Source organism: Prunus persica, chromosome G1 (genome assembly GCF_000346465.2).
Source record: "Prunus persica cultivar Lovell chromosome G1, Prunus_persica_NCBIv2, whole genome shotgun sequence".
NCBI classification, from domain to species: Eukaryota; Viridiplantae; Streptophyta; class Magnoliopsida; order Rosales; family Rosaceae; genus Prunus; species Prunus persica.
In genome coordinates, this window is record NC_034009.1 from 10,570,523 (window position 1) to 10,585,686 (window position 15,164).

General features: G+C 35.6%; 3 protein-coding genes across 3 annotated transcripts; 2 read left to right on the plus strand and 1 right to left on the minus strand.

Annotated features, from left to right (window-relative positions):
* LOC18793128 (phylloplanin) lies at positions 4,623 to 5,233 on the plus strand. Its single transcript, XM_007224452.1, has 2 exons — positions 4,623 to 4,809; positions 4,953 to 5,233. The coding sequence occupies exons 1-2, from the start codon at positions 4,623 to 4,625 to the stop codon at positions 5,231 to 5,233; spliced, it is 468 nt and encodes a 155-aa protein (XP_007224514.1).
* Positions 5,941 to 7,366, plus strand: LOC18790923 (probable 3-ketoacyl-CoA synthase 21). The gene has a single exon (XM_007224511.2). It carries the CDS (start codon positions 5,960 to 5,962, stop codon positions 7,304 to 7,306), a length of 1,347 nt encoding a protein of 448 aa, XP_007224573.2. The 5' UTR covers positions 5,941 to 5,959; the 3' UTR covers positions 7,307 to 7,366.
* On the minus strand, positions 10,546 to 15,133 carry LOC18790982 (eukaryotic translation initiation factor 2 subunit gamma). The gene is made up of 9 exons (XM_007222975.2): positions 15,013 to 15,133; positions 14,092 to 14,272; positions 13,877 to 13,938; positions 13,310 to 13,422; positions 13,132 to 13,234; positions 12,453 to 12,680; positions 12,155 to 12,373; positions 11,628 to 11,888; positions 10,546 to 11,165 (listed from the first exon to the last, which is right to left on the minus strand). The coding sequence occupies exons 2-9, from the start codon at positions 14,195 to 14,197 to the stop codon at positions 10,863 to 10,865; spliced, it is 1,395 nt and encodes a 464-aa protein (XP_007223037.1). The 5' UTR covers positions 14,198 to 14,272; positions 15,013 to 15,133; the 3' UTR covers positions 10,546 to 10,862.

Sequence of the window (15,164 nt, forward strand, 5' to 3'; positions counted from 1 at the left end):
TGAGATGATTATAAAGCGAAGAAAATAGGCGGGGAACATCGTTCTGTTTATATATACATGAAAAATGTAAATAGTGCCATCACGTTTAGTTTTCCAAGTTTGTAACAAAAGATAAAATAATAACATATTTTATATGATGTTTGATATCATAAAATATTGGGCATATTTTAATAGATGAAGCAGCTATAAAAACATCAAAATATGAGAAGTTTTGAGCTGTGCATTGTTAAAAATAGCTTGTATAATTGTTTATCTATATGCTTTTGGGTCGTGGAAGGGGATTTTTCCTTTTTGATGTCTGTTCAAAGGGGATCTAACTGTTGTTGGCTGCTGTAGAGACAACTTATGCTCCTTTTCCTCAGTATAGGTTTTAACTATGTTCCCATAAAGTTAAAAAATGTCATGTGTTAATGTTGATGAATGAAAGAGTGAGGACAATAACTAATATGATAGAATTAAGTTAAAAAATCAAACATGACAAATAACGTAGATATATCAAGCATTGTATTAACTTGAGGGACAAAAGTAAGTACAATATGTCAAATCAATTGAAAACAAACCGAAAACAATTGTGACAATTTATTAAAAATCTGTAAGAGATTTAAGCGAAAACACTTGAGCTTTAATAGCATTGACGATTAATGGGGGAGAAAGGCATTGCAAATTAATTGAGTTTGTTTAAGTATGGATATACATTCAATTGAAAGCAATTAACTTTTTAAATGTAAATTGTAGGCCAAAATTAAAAAAATTTGTTAGGGATTATATTGTACAATTAGCAATGAAAGTTGATCAATAAGACTTATCGATGTTCAAAATATATAAAAGGTTTTCTGTTCATGGCTCTTTTTTTGTTTGTGGCATACACATAATTTCAGTGACATTTCTGAGAAGGATCAAAGATAGTGAGGCGGGGACTTGACGAAAAGAATGGAATAGCTTTGTGTTCAATTGGGTAATAAAAAATAGGAAAACAACGAATGAGGATCCGAAATTCTGGTTACGCGGCTTGGGAGCTAATGGCGGTTCATTGTTGCTCTTTCCTAGTCTTTTGGAACAATTACCGGGTTCAACACTCAACTCTCAAATTACCAAGTTTTGGATGTCATTATATAGAGTTTGATTTCAAGCAATTTTTTTCTTCAAATTAAAAAAAATCAGACCCAACAAAATAATTTAAGAAAAAAAAAATAAAGAAATGATTAATCTGATAAACTAAAATGACACACAATTTATGAAGCGAAAAAAAAAATCAAAATGAATTGTGCTTTTTTAACCATAAATATACATTTAATTGAATGCGTTAATAGCCAAAAATATGATTGCATAATCAAAATGAGTCAAAAGGCCAAATGGTAGGGGTTAGATTGCATAAGGGACTGATTTCCTCACTATTGCATCTACCAAGATGCATTGTAAACCAGCAAATTGATCATCCGATTCGAAGACTTTTGGTCTCCATGTTCTACACACACGAACTCTAATTGTAAGGCCGAACTGAAACGGATGGAGATCGCGGATAGGAGCAATGTTCATTGTGTTTTGAATCTGAAAAAAAAAAAAGGCTTTTGTCACTAATTTGTGTACAAAATGATTGCAGAAAATAGAGGAACGTCTAATCATGTATGAGCAACCATAAGAATTAGTTCAAACTTATCCAAACCAATTGTCAATTTATGCGATTAGCTAATTCCTAGGCTCTATTCACAAAACTTAAAACAATTAATTGGAATTTCAACCTAGAAACTCACCTCTTACTTAACAGAACAAAAAACACCAACCAAACTGGTCTATTCAAAGCAACAAAAGACCACCTGCAAAAGATCAAAAGAAAACATGGTTTTATAAAAAAGAGAGAAGAAAAATGAAGAAAAAACTGAAAAATTGGAGAAGAAAACCACATAGGGAAAACACATATATCCATATATAAATCAAAGAAAACGAAAACAACATGAATCAACAAAAGAGAAATTACCTGAACAACAAAAACCATAAATCAATTAGCTTTCGTAAAATCTTTAAGAAAAGGCATCACTTAGCCAAAACAAAAAGTAGATACCTTTAATCAATAGTGAGCAATGAAATTATATTTTTTTTTATTCTAGACCCAAGATTGTCTGCAACTTTGAATTAAGAATTTAAACTACAAGTTCTCATAGCAGATTAATCACAATCTTAAAATTTTCATTTTCTAATTCAACAACTGCGTCTTCTCAAAGTCTCTTCTAACAATCAAAAGATCAAGTTCCAATTTTGTGCTAAACACATATGTTTGAATCTGAACCCAAAACATTAAAAAAAAATGAAACCAAAGGCAGTTTATAACTACTCCATGCCCTTCATTTATGCTTTGCATTTTCTGTAATTATAAATTGTGGAGTGATCATGTGTCCATGACTGCAATTTTCCCGGTTCAAACGGGAAGAGATGAAAAATTGAAGCATGGAAAACCATCAAAATACAAAAAACAGAAGCCAGGCAGTTTATAACCACTCCAAAACATATAATAAGGGCTTCATTCTTTTGGTTACAATTAACTCCAAAACATATAAAAAAGCTTCCTAAAAAAAAATAATTTCAAAAAGCTTCAGCACATGAAAATGCATTAATATATAATCAAAGGCAATATCATGTTGTTATCACTCCTATCAACAACCCATCCAAATACATCATATCTTTCATAAACTAAAAGGAAAAAGTCAAAAATATTAATATATATCCAAGCACATATCATACATGAAACAACTTGTCACATTGGTTGAAACCACATAAGAATTACTTGGCTTTATTTATAGCTATACAACCATAGCAATTAAGTCAAATTTATCCCAACCCTAAACCCTACCCTCCGTTTGGATGAAGTAATTGTAAATTACATAGAATTTTAAAATAACGGAATTTAGAATTTTAAAATGAAGTAATTCATATTGCTTTGGTCCGATTCGGATGGAAACAATGGGGAGAAAAAAAAAAACCAACCGAGTCTAAACCAGCCGGTTCAGTTCGGGTGGCTGGTTTTCTTACCTAGTCTGTCATGACTCATATCCAAAATATCCTCTTCATCAAAGGCAAATGATGAATTATAGTTAAGGACACGTAGTACATGACCTTTATATTACTTGGCAGAGAGAAAATTACTGCTTGTGACAGTCGCTATGCAATTTGAATCCCTAAAACCTTCTGTTGTGGTACATGGACTTGAAACATAACACAAAAATATAAATCAAATTATCAGAGTAGTTATTCGATATCGTGATTTATTTGTTTCAACAATTATCAGATTCATATAGAAATATGTGTATTCAATCTCTAGAAGAAACATAGTCATGTCTTCCTGTCTCTGTTGCGTGATAATTAGTGAGTCTAGCAAAACAATATCATTCAAATTGATGCAGATAATGGCGGATCCAGAAATATTTCTAGGGTTGGGCTAAATTATTTATTTTTTTGGAGATCATTTATACCAAGAATTTTTGAGCTAATTAATATTATATGGTAGGATTATATATATATTTATAGAAAATATGGTAGGATTTCAGTGGGTAGAAGAAAAAAAATCTGATGTGGGTGGCTAGGATAGACTGATCTAAAAGATAAGCGGGTTAATATTTAATTGCAATGGATTTTGTTGTACAATTAAGACTAAACTACAAAATCAGCATTGGACTAAAGCCCAGTCGAGCCCCTTAGTAGGTCCGCCATTGGATGCAGATCATATGAACCAAAATGAGTTTGGCATTTTTTAATGTCCAAATTGGTGCAACGAGATGAAGACCTTAAGTCACAACAATCAAGAGCAAGGACAAGAATGATTTGACACACTGTTTTTGGAGTATAACATTGTAGAAAAGCTATCACAAATTACATATAAAACTGTACCGGTAATGTTATTTGCCATCTCTAGCAAAAAAAAGATAAATGTTATTTACTATCACAAACACAAAGTATCATTATTTTTACATATAATATTAATACACAAACAATGGTCTCATTGAATCACACTCTTTTTTCAGTTTGGTCTGAAAATCACACTCTTTTGTTAGTTTCATTCAAATCGCCGGATGCTTTGGTTAATATCTGGAATGTAAGTTCACAAACTTCTCTCTCTCTCTCTCTCTCTCTCTCTCTCTCTCTCTCTCTCTCTCTCTCTCTCTCTCTCTCTCATAACTACTACATATCACACCATTGACATGATGAAGTGATTGTAAGATGGAGGCATATATAACCTCAGAATTTCTAGTATCCTCGTCCAAATCATCAATTCTTTATAGTCAACAGTGACATGTACCGCTAATTTTTCCGTTTTCTATTTTTATTTTTTATTTCTCCAGGTGGGGATAGAGGATTTATAAAATCCCATGTTACAGTTCAATAAATTACAGATCAATAGTTGACTTGTAGGGTGAAGATTAGCTTCATGGCAACCTTAGGCTGCAAAAGGAATAACTGACGATCACAAAATTGCTTTTTGTTTTTTGTTCTTCCACTGAGAGCATTCCATTTTGATCAGGATTAAACTTATGCAGCAACTTTGCAAGTCAGTCTGCAATTTGGCAACAAGAACTAATATTACTTGAATAAGTTGAGCTAGTACAATCGTTGCTATATCCAATTTAGCACCAATGGCCTTCAAAATAGTTCTCTTTGTGCCTCTCTTGGTTGCTGCCATGGCACTTCCACTAGCCGATGCCCAACTTGGGAATCTCCTGCCCCCTCTTCTCGGTCTGTTTCGGATACAAGGCACTGTATTTTGCACTGCCAATGGCTCTGTGAGTGTTGGTGGCAATGCTGCTACCCCAGTGTTCCCAAGTAAGTTAAATTAATTGGCCCAAGTTTCCCTCGCTTCATGTGCAAGTCATCACTCTCACTCTGATCAGTATTTTTTATTAGCCTTTTTTAGCCTTATGACCATGGTTTTAATTTGTTATTATTCTTGTTTATTTTGTTTGTAGATGCCACTGTCCAACTGCAGTGTGGAGCTGGAAATGGGGTCTCGACTGTCACAGCCAATGCGTCAGGAGTGTTTTCAATCTTGTTGGATCCTTTACACTTTCTTCTCTCTTCACTTTTGACTGGTTGCAGGCTTGTTGTCACCACACCACTCGCCACCTGCAATGCTAGTTTGCCTCCGTCTGGAGTTCTCATATCGGCCTTGCAGTTCTTTGGAACCACCCTCGTCGGTGCCCTCAGCGTCATCAATGTCACCCCAGTCGGGTTCACCCTCCAAGTCTAAACTTAGTAACACAGCCTTAAAAAGAATAAAATGGTCACCACTACTGCTTCTCACTTTATACACTAGTGTTGCCATTTGTATCATGTCAACTGACCATAATGTTCTGCCATCTCTATAGTAGAGGTATTGCAATAAATTGCTCCACCGAAACGCAGAACAATCTTATTGTTGACTGCATATCGAATCCAACGAGTACTCTTTCAATATTGGGATTCCTATGTTTTACAAATATCAGGTTCTTAATCAATCTCTAAATGAAACAGAGGCATGTCTCTGTGTTGTTCATCCCCTAGAACAGAGACATGGTGTTTGTTTCTCAAGGGCAAGTTGGCAGATAATTGAGTTTAGCAATCCCCATCCCAAATGTGTAAAATTCACTAGCAAACGTTAATTATGTTCAACTTATACCACCCCAACATAGAAATTTAATGTGTTAGCCAAGAACATCCGTCCCTTGTTCTTTGGAAAACAGGATTGGGATGATTTCAAGTTTGTTAAGATCCACTTCAGTTATTGTCAAATAGCAAAAGAACTCGACAATGCAAAGAAAACCTATGCGTATAAAATAGGTTCAAAGACCTGCATATATCTCCACGTTTCCCTCTTCCTTTTACTTCTCCCACAAGCTTTTCCATCTGCTTAAATATATGTGCTATATATGAAGACATCATAAAACTCTGCCAAGACAAAATCAAAGAGACCTGTTCCAGTTTTCTCCCTTCTTTCATGGCTAGGATCCAAGAATACATTCTCATTTACCCTGAGCTCATCATCTCCACCGCTATATGTTCTACTATGGCGGCCGCAATTGCAGGCCTTATTCTCATGTATCTTATCCACAAGAGAAAACCCAAAGTTTATTTATTGGACTTCAGCTGCTACCAGCCACCAAACTCTTGTAGGCTGCCCATGTCAATGTTCCTGGAGAATGTCCTTCTGGATGGCACAGACCCTGACAGCATAGCTTTCCAAGTCAAGATCCTAGAGAAATCTGGGTTCAGTGAGGAGACTTGTATTCCTCCATCTCTCACTTGCTTACCTATAAGAAAGTCACTTTCATTTGCTCTGGAAGAGGTCACAACAGTAATGTTTTCTGCAGTTTCGAATTTGTTTGAGAAACACAACATCAACCCGAGAGCGGTCGATATACTGATTTCTAACAGCAGCTTGTTTTGTCCCACACCATCTCTCAGCACTCTGATAATTAACAAGTTTAGAATGAGGAGCAACATAAAGAATTTCAACTTATCTGGTATGGGATGCAGTGCTGGACTTATAGCAGTTAGTCTAGCTAAGGACTTACTGAGAGTTCACAGCAACTCATTGGCTTTAATTGTCAGCACAGAGACCTTAGTTTTAAATTGGTACAAAGGAAAAGTACCATCCATGTTGCTGACCAATTGTTTGTTCCGAATGGGAGGAGCGGCCATGTTAATGTCAAGTCGAAAAAAAGATAAGGGCAGGGCAAAGTATGAGCTGCAACACCTTGTTAGAACAAACAAAGCACAAGATGATCAGTCTCATGCCTGTGTGTTTCAAGATATGGACCCTGAGCACAAACAGGGGATTTCAATATCCAAAGACATACTACATGTTGCTGGAGATGCATTGAAGGCAAACATTGGTGCTCTGGGGCCGATGGTTTTGCCAATTTCAGAGCAGATTCGATATGGGATTTCGATACTCATCCGAAAGATATGGAGCCAAAGGAGGAGGAAGACTCGCATACCGAATTTCAAGAAAGCTTTTGAGCATTTCTGCATACATGCTGGAGGGAGGGCAGTAATACAAGGCATTGAAAGAAACCTGGAGTTAAGAAAAGAAGATGTTGAGGCCTCAAAGATGACTCTGTACAGATTCGGAAATACGTCTTCTTCTTCGTTATGGTACGAGCTGAGTTATATAGAAGCAAAAGGAAAAATGAAGAAGGGAGATAGGGTCTGGCAAATTGCATTTGGGAGCGGCTTCAAGTGTAACAGTGCGGTTTGGAAGTGTGTTGCCAAAGTGGGTGCTGAGAGAGAGAATGTGTGGAGAGACATAATCCATTCATATCCTGTAGAGATTCCAAACTAGAGAGACTATTTGATGTAATTTGTTATGGCATGATATAGATTTAATACTTTTTATGCAGCAGAGTTGATGTTTGTCAACGAGAGTATTTCTGAATCTGAGACATTTATGTGTTATATTCGTATTTGTATTGGTCGTATTGTTGATCAGTTGGGATTGGAATTGTAGTCCAATTGCATTTTGCAGTTTACAAATGTTGATTAGGTGGGGAAGTTTTAAAATTATGATAAATGCTGTTTTCAATCATTTTGGATTTGAATCTTGTTTCTTGATATAAATTAAGGGCCCGTCTGGTAATGTTTTTAGAGAATGTTTTCAGAAAATTAAATTTCGTTGCGCATCTGTCTTGCATATCTATATTAAGGCCAGCTCCATGGATAAACTGTCTGATTACCATACTCAACTGATTATACTCTTGAAAACTGTATATTTTTGTAAGTCAGAAACCTTTGAACTTTGTTGGTTGTATCAAGGGAAAACATTTATTTTTTGGTCAATTGGATCTAGTTTTTGGTCAATTGAACTTTGTTGGTTGTATTAAGGGAAAACTGTCCTAGCTAATCCTTGTGATTAGTCCTGTCTTAGCCAATCCCCTGTAACAAACAAGGCCCTAAGGTCCAAATCAAACTCAAACTTCATAGAATTAAGAACGCAATATTTTCTGGAATAGATAACATAACCATTTTCGTTCTCTCATCTGTTGGGATGAGTCGGGTCCAAAACTCGAAGAATAAGAATGCAGATGAATGTATGATTTTGTAAAAAAAAAAACCAAAGAAACAAAGAGAATGGATAATTATCCCAACAATGTTCTCTCCTCCATCTGACAAAAATGGTTCCCAATAATTGTCTGCCTTCCCACATCTTCCCTACTCTTTAGTTGTCTCAGTGGTTTTCTTGCTTTCTGTCTTACTAATTTGTGGAGTGGACTCAGATTGGCAGGGTGGGACATCAAGGGTAGTTCCTGTTGAAGTTGGCTCACCATAGATGCGAAAGGAGGAAGAAGAAACGGCAGAAAATAGTGTTGAGTTCATAACTTGAGTATCCATGGACATGAGTAGGACTGTATAGGGTGGATTCCAAAAACCCTAGTGGTTGTCACATATTAATTTCACACATTGATAATCACGTTGTCTAAACTTATTAAATTAGCATTTGGTTATATTTAAGCATTAGAATTAGGGAATCAAAACCCCATATTTGTGTGTGTGTGTGTATTGTTTGAAATATTGAGTGTTTTTCCCACTGAATTCTTCTCACTTTTCTATCTGTTTTGACATTTGGTTTGAGTTGGGTGCTTAATTTTTTCATGTTGAATCCAACCATATAAAGAACGTAAAATTTGGATTAACAGTTTGAAAGTTACAAGTCAAAAACGGAACAGAGGTCAAAGCTAGAAAACAGGGAAAATTTGTTTTTCTCTTCTATGCCAAAAAGTGATTGATCGCTTCCGACAAGCGATCGATCGTTTAGTTTGTCATCCAGAGAATTTCCTTTCTGTCCAAAAGCAATTAATTGCTGCTACAGTACCCAAGTGATAAAATGGTGATAAAGTAGTGATAAGGTGGTGATACATGTATGATACAATGCTAATTGTGTTGATCTTTGGTTTCTTGTTTTGTTTCATTTCTTTTATTTTTCTTTACTCATTTCTAGTATATGATTTGTGTTTTATCTTTGTATTGTGTTAAATAAATGTTCTTTATGTACTTAATATCATGAAAATCTGGCATGCTACATACACTCATAACGCATATAAGTTTCATTTTATTCCCTCTCAAAAGAAAAAATAAAGTTTCATTTTAATAAATAAATAAATGAAACCCCTCCCTTTTAGTTTAGATTGCACGTATTATTATTATTTTTTAAATGTCCTTAGTTGTGAGTGTATTGGTAGCCAAAAAACAGCGTTGACCCTGACTTTTGAGTGACCGAACCAATTACAATATAACGGTTTAATTCGGTTTGATTAGTTTGGGCCTAAGTCCAATTTTATTTCCTTTTAAGTTTTTCAATATTGTTAGCACAATTACAACTTAAAAATTCACAACTTGCTACATACTTTTTTTTAATTTCTAATGTTACAAACCATACTAAAACTCAACATATCATAAAACTTCCAATTTTAGTAACAAATATAGCTATAATCAAATATATATAACTTCAATGGTACATCAAATTTCAAATTCAACATCCATATATAGTTATTATATAATTAGAGGACTACACATGTATAATAAAATATAAATAAATAAATAGGCCAGTTTATAAAAACTCAAAATCAAACCAAACAAACCAAACTATAGACGTTCCGATTTGGTTTTTAAATTGTTTAATTTTTTCTTAATCAAAATCAAACCACACCGATAATTACAATTTGAATCAGCCGGATTAATGCCCACCCCTATTCATGAGTGGAAACATATGCTCGCCTGATTTTCTAATGTCCACGCAGGAAAAAAAAAAATAATTAAAGAAGGAAAAACTGCAAGCAGCATCAAATGCAAGATGGAATAATCACCTGAACACCAGATATTGCTTTTACAATTGTTGACTTTCCATGAGCCACACGACGTATAGTACCTGAGAGGTAAACAATTGCAAAATTTGACATGCACAAACTAACCAAGAAATTTTACCTACTATTTTCTCTCTACAGAACGCTCCTCTTTTCCTAGTATTTTATTCTTCTTTTTTTCCTACTGTTTTTGCTACCATCTACTTCAATTCTCATCTTTAATTTGTAATTATAAATTTGACTATTTTGATTGTATCATAAACATCTTTAATTCAATTGATGCAACGATTATTGGTGAAGATGATTTAGATTATAAGCCGAGACTCGGTACGGTAACAAACGTCTAACAAAAGCCAGACCCCGTTGTACAAGGTGCATATTTTTGGATAATTCTGCTAGATGTTTGATCCAGAACATGAATGATTACAGAGACGTTTCAAAGAAGAAGGGAAGAGATTATTTGATGTAACTTGTTAAGGCATGCTATAGATTTAATATTTTTATTCAGTGGAGATTTCTGCCTAGAGACTATTTGATGTAACTTCACCGGATCGAGTCCAGTTTCATGTTCGTCAACGAGAATATTTCTGAATCTGAGATGTTAAAAGATCTAAAACTCTCTAGGCAGACGCCTAATGTTGAACGGCATTCAAATCAAATCAACCAGCATGAACAGTACTGCCCAATTACCCTCCTAAAGATGCTGGCGATCACTAATTTCTAATAAGGTCCAAATCAAACTCAAAACTTCATCGAATTAAGAACACAATATTTTCTGGAAGAGACAACATAACCATCAATCATTCCCTCACCTGTTGGAATGAGTCGGGTCCAAAACTCGAAGAACACGAATGCAGATGAAAGTATGATTTTATCAAAAGTCAAAGAAACAAAACAGAAAACTCAATTATCCAAACAATGTTTTCTCCTCCATCTGACAAAAATGGTTCCCAATAATTGCCTGCCTTCCCACATCTTCCCTACTCTTTAGCTGTCTTAGTGGTTTTCTTGCTTTCTGTCTTACCAATTTGTGGGGTCTAATCAAATTGGGGAGGGTGGGACATCAAGGGTTGTTCCAGCTTGAATCGTGCCCCACCCAATAAGACGCCAATGCTTCTCAACTCGCCGACTGAGTGCAATTTTCTCTCCTCTGCTGGTGCACACTGGAGAGGTGAGTTGCAGCTTTGCTAAATCATTCCTTACAGCAATAACCTTAGCCCCTGTAGACATGGATCCTATATTCAACATCAGGATCTCACCCTTGGCCAGCTTTGAGACCTTTCCTTGCTTCTCCGATCCCTTTGTCCTGACCCCTAGAAGCCTTCTCAACAGGAAGAAGTTCACCTGCAAAATCATAGAGCACAATCTTCAGCACCAACGACTTCGGCAGCTCATGAAGTTGAAAGTATACCAAATATTTGTTAACATCCATTTCTGATCAACAAGACTTGTCTAGTTTGGGATGCCGAAACATAAAAGAAAAAAGATTCAAAATAATAAATACAATACAGAAACGAAATATTATTCCAAAAGAAGACAACAGTGCCACATCCTGAAAACTAAACCAAAAAGCAGTCAATGAGCTCATGACTGAGGATGCATATAAACACACATTTGCTCAATTTGCTTAGAAACATCATCCACTTAAGTTTCATCAGCTTTCAGAAACTAAGAAATAAAGAGATCATGACTGAGGATGCATATAAACACACATTTGCTCAATTTTCTTAGAAACATCATCCACTGAAGTTTCATCAGCTTTAAGAAACTATGAAAATAAAGAGCCTTGCAGCTGCAGTCATTTACCTCAAGCTCAACAAATACTTCAGGGAGAGATCCAACTTCACCAAGTACTTGACCCACTAGCCTATCAGCACGTGTCAAAGTAGGATCCATGGTCGTTCCAACGCCAATGAGACCTCCTGGAACCGCAAATTGCAACTCATTTTGCTCAGCATACAATGAAACTATTCTAGAATATATTGGTGTGCATTTTATGTTTCCACTCTCGTCCTTAACAACAATCCCAGGACGAACCTCGATGTATTGGTTCACTTTCAAGACACCCTGCAAAGACACAATGTCAATTATGGTATTCGCGAACTATAGCATTTATGGACTATGAATCTTTCGAAAACCCCAAATTATTAGGTCCAAATCAAGAGCAGGTGTGCACATTTCACAACCCAAAACTCCACCAAGAAAGTAGAATGGTATTGGGCAAGCAAAGCAGGTTTCAAAACAAAAACATAAAACAATAACTCAAATACTGGAACGTGATATAGTTTAAGCATTGTTGACACTTTTGAAAAAACTCAACAATAAAAACATACCCTGAGGATGCTTCCACCAGCCACTCCACCTCTTATCTCATCGACCTCAAACCCAGGTTTATTGACATCAAAAGAACGGATAACAATCATATTGGGAGGTGAGATAAAGTTCCTTTCTGGAATGGGGATCTTTTTGACGATGTACTCACAAACAACATCAATATTATACTTCAACTGAGCAGAAATTGGGACCACTGGTGCATTATCAGCTACAGTTCCCTGGTACACAATGTTGAATGATATAATTAGCAGACTGAAACTAAAAAAACCCGAGAAAAAAGGATTCATGGAAACTTACCTGAATAAACTTCCGGATTGCCTCATGTTGATTGATGGCCACATTCTCCTGAATCAGGTCAACTTTATTTTGAAGGATAATAATATGTTGCAGACGCATAATTTCAACAGCAGCCAGATGCTCAGAAGTTTGTGGTTGGGGACAGCTTTCGTTAGCAGCTATGAGAAGTAAGGCTCCATCCATAATGGCGGCACCATTAAGCATAGTAGCCATAAGAATATCGTGACCCTATAAAACATAACAAAATCAATTCTAGATAAACAACCAAAAACCAATTCCGTCACTTGTATGCAACCATCACATTGACAGTCAACCTAACCAATTTTTTCAGACCAATAGACACAAAACATGAAATTACCACCAAATATGCTTTGTCTACCCCCTCCCCAAAGGAATTCAGATAATTTGGACAGTAGAATCAGAAGCTTGACAATGGTTAATACAGAACATCCCATGCAGCTAATTAAATGTTGCAAGAACTCATGGGAAAATTTTGATGCACTGCTAACTATAATGTCATACACAGACAACGGGTACGAAAAAAAAAATGATAAGCTAAGACAATGTATAAATTATCTTGACCAAGATTCAATGTATCAGGCTCAGAACCTCCTGTGACGCAAGTATGACCAGGGATACAAGAACAGTCCTAGTGCAGTTATAAAGATATGTATCTTACCGGGCAATCTACAAAAGATACGTGTCTCAACAGTTTCATCCTGCAGTTCTCAAATCCAGGAACATCACAGAGAGGAGTGTCTTCCTTTCCACTTCCATATGCCCTAATTAGAAAATGAATACATGTTAATAAAATGGCAAAACATAATCAAAGACAATTACATTAAATGTGTACCCACTTGTAGCTCATAGGTCGAGGGCACCGCTCATCTTCACACATGTATATTTTTGCATTGGCATATCCAAGCTTGATAGTAATGTTGCGCTCCAGCTCATTTTTAAAACGAACAGTCTGCATAACATCAGGATTGTTTGCAATTTAAACAAGACAATACTTAATATCAAGAAAATCCTGGCAAGCTACAGTCATAACGCATATAACTTCATTTTATTGTAATTAGCATGTGAAATGTTGGATTCAATCTGGTTCACTATATTCGGCCCATATCCAATCAGCTCATGCTTTTAGGATATAAAGTAACTTAAGAACAGTGAAATGAAAGAATTTTGAAGCACAATGTGCACTCTAAAGGGAAGTAGAACAGAATCAGGCACTCCAGCAAAACATACTATAGCATATCATATCTCCAGAATTTAAAATAACCAGATACACTATGCACTTTGTATTAATAGCAGCCAAAATGTAAAACCTATATGGTCAAGATTACAATTATCCCTTTCTTTTGGGTTACAAAATATCAATCCTAAAGAACACTCCATAATACAAGATGGAAACTACTAATCACCTGAACACCAGATATTGCTTTTACAACTGTTGACTTTCCATGAGCCACATGACCTATAGTACCTGAGAGGTAACTCGGATAACCCAAATAATTGCAAAATTAGGCATGTACAAAATAGCCAACAAAAACCTTTACTCAAAATAATTGATGGTTAAATCAATATAATAATGACCTAAATAATCTTTAACGATTTTGAGCATTGGATTTGAGATTACCAATATTGATAGTCGCCTGGCGAGATATAACTTCAGGCGACAGTGGATGTAACTTTGTTACATCCAGTTTACTCAGGTCTTGCTCCATCAAACCCTTCCTCGACATTTTGACTGCTTTTACTGGATCCTCCGGCTCAAATAAGTAATCAGCTAACAACTGGATGGTATCAAGAGTGACAAACTGCACAAATTAATCAGATTGTTAATAAAAAGAGCGGCACTTAGTTGAAAACAGACACTATACTGCCAAATGGACTAACGCACAATTCTTCTAAAACTGCAAATCAAGAAACACATAATAGTATTTGCTACAAAAACCCAAAAGCATTTAGTGCAAAACCACATCAAACTTACGGTGAACAAGAATATGAATCAAATCCAACCAATGGAAACAAAGAAAAATATATGTCAAAAACCAAAAAAATACGATAAACATTTTTGTCAGAAGAAATAAGAATGCCATGCCAAAAGCTAAAATATATGATGGTTGTGGGTCGTGCGTGTGGCATCATAAAGAATTTAGGCTATTTTTGGAAATAGCATTTCCAAAAAAAATTGACAAATAAAATAACAAAGAGGAAGAGGAAAACCCTAAAGTCCACCAAGATCCATTAACGATAGAAAACTGTGAAAACCACAGTACGGACCGAGATGCAAAAACCCTAAAAGCTCTAAAAGAAATCTGTTAAATGCTCCTTTTTTACAACTAAAAAGAACAACTAAATGAGGTCAATATAATCGGAAAAAATTAATTTCTAAAAAATTTGAACAATAACACACTCGAATCAAACAGACCGAAAATCTAAACAAAAAAAATTCAGAAAAAAAAAAAAATTAAAGTGAAATATCACTAGCAGTAGGAGAGAGAGAGAGAGAGAGAGAGAGAGAGAGAGAGAGAGAGAGAGATGGAGAAGTAGGGACCTGCGCAAGATGATGAGAGTGAGCGAGGGTTTTGTCGAACGATAGAGAGAACGCAGCCGCACAGGTTTAAGAGAAATTCGCTGGTTGATAGTTCTGTCTGTCTAGGCAAAAGGATGAGAGCGCTTTTCTTTAATTTCTTACTCAATCGGGTC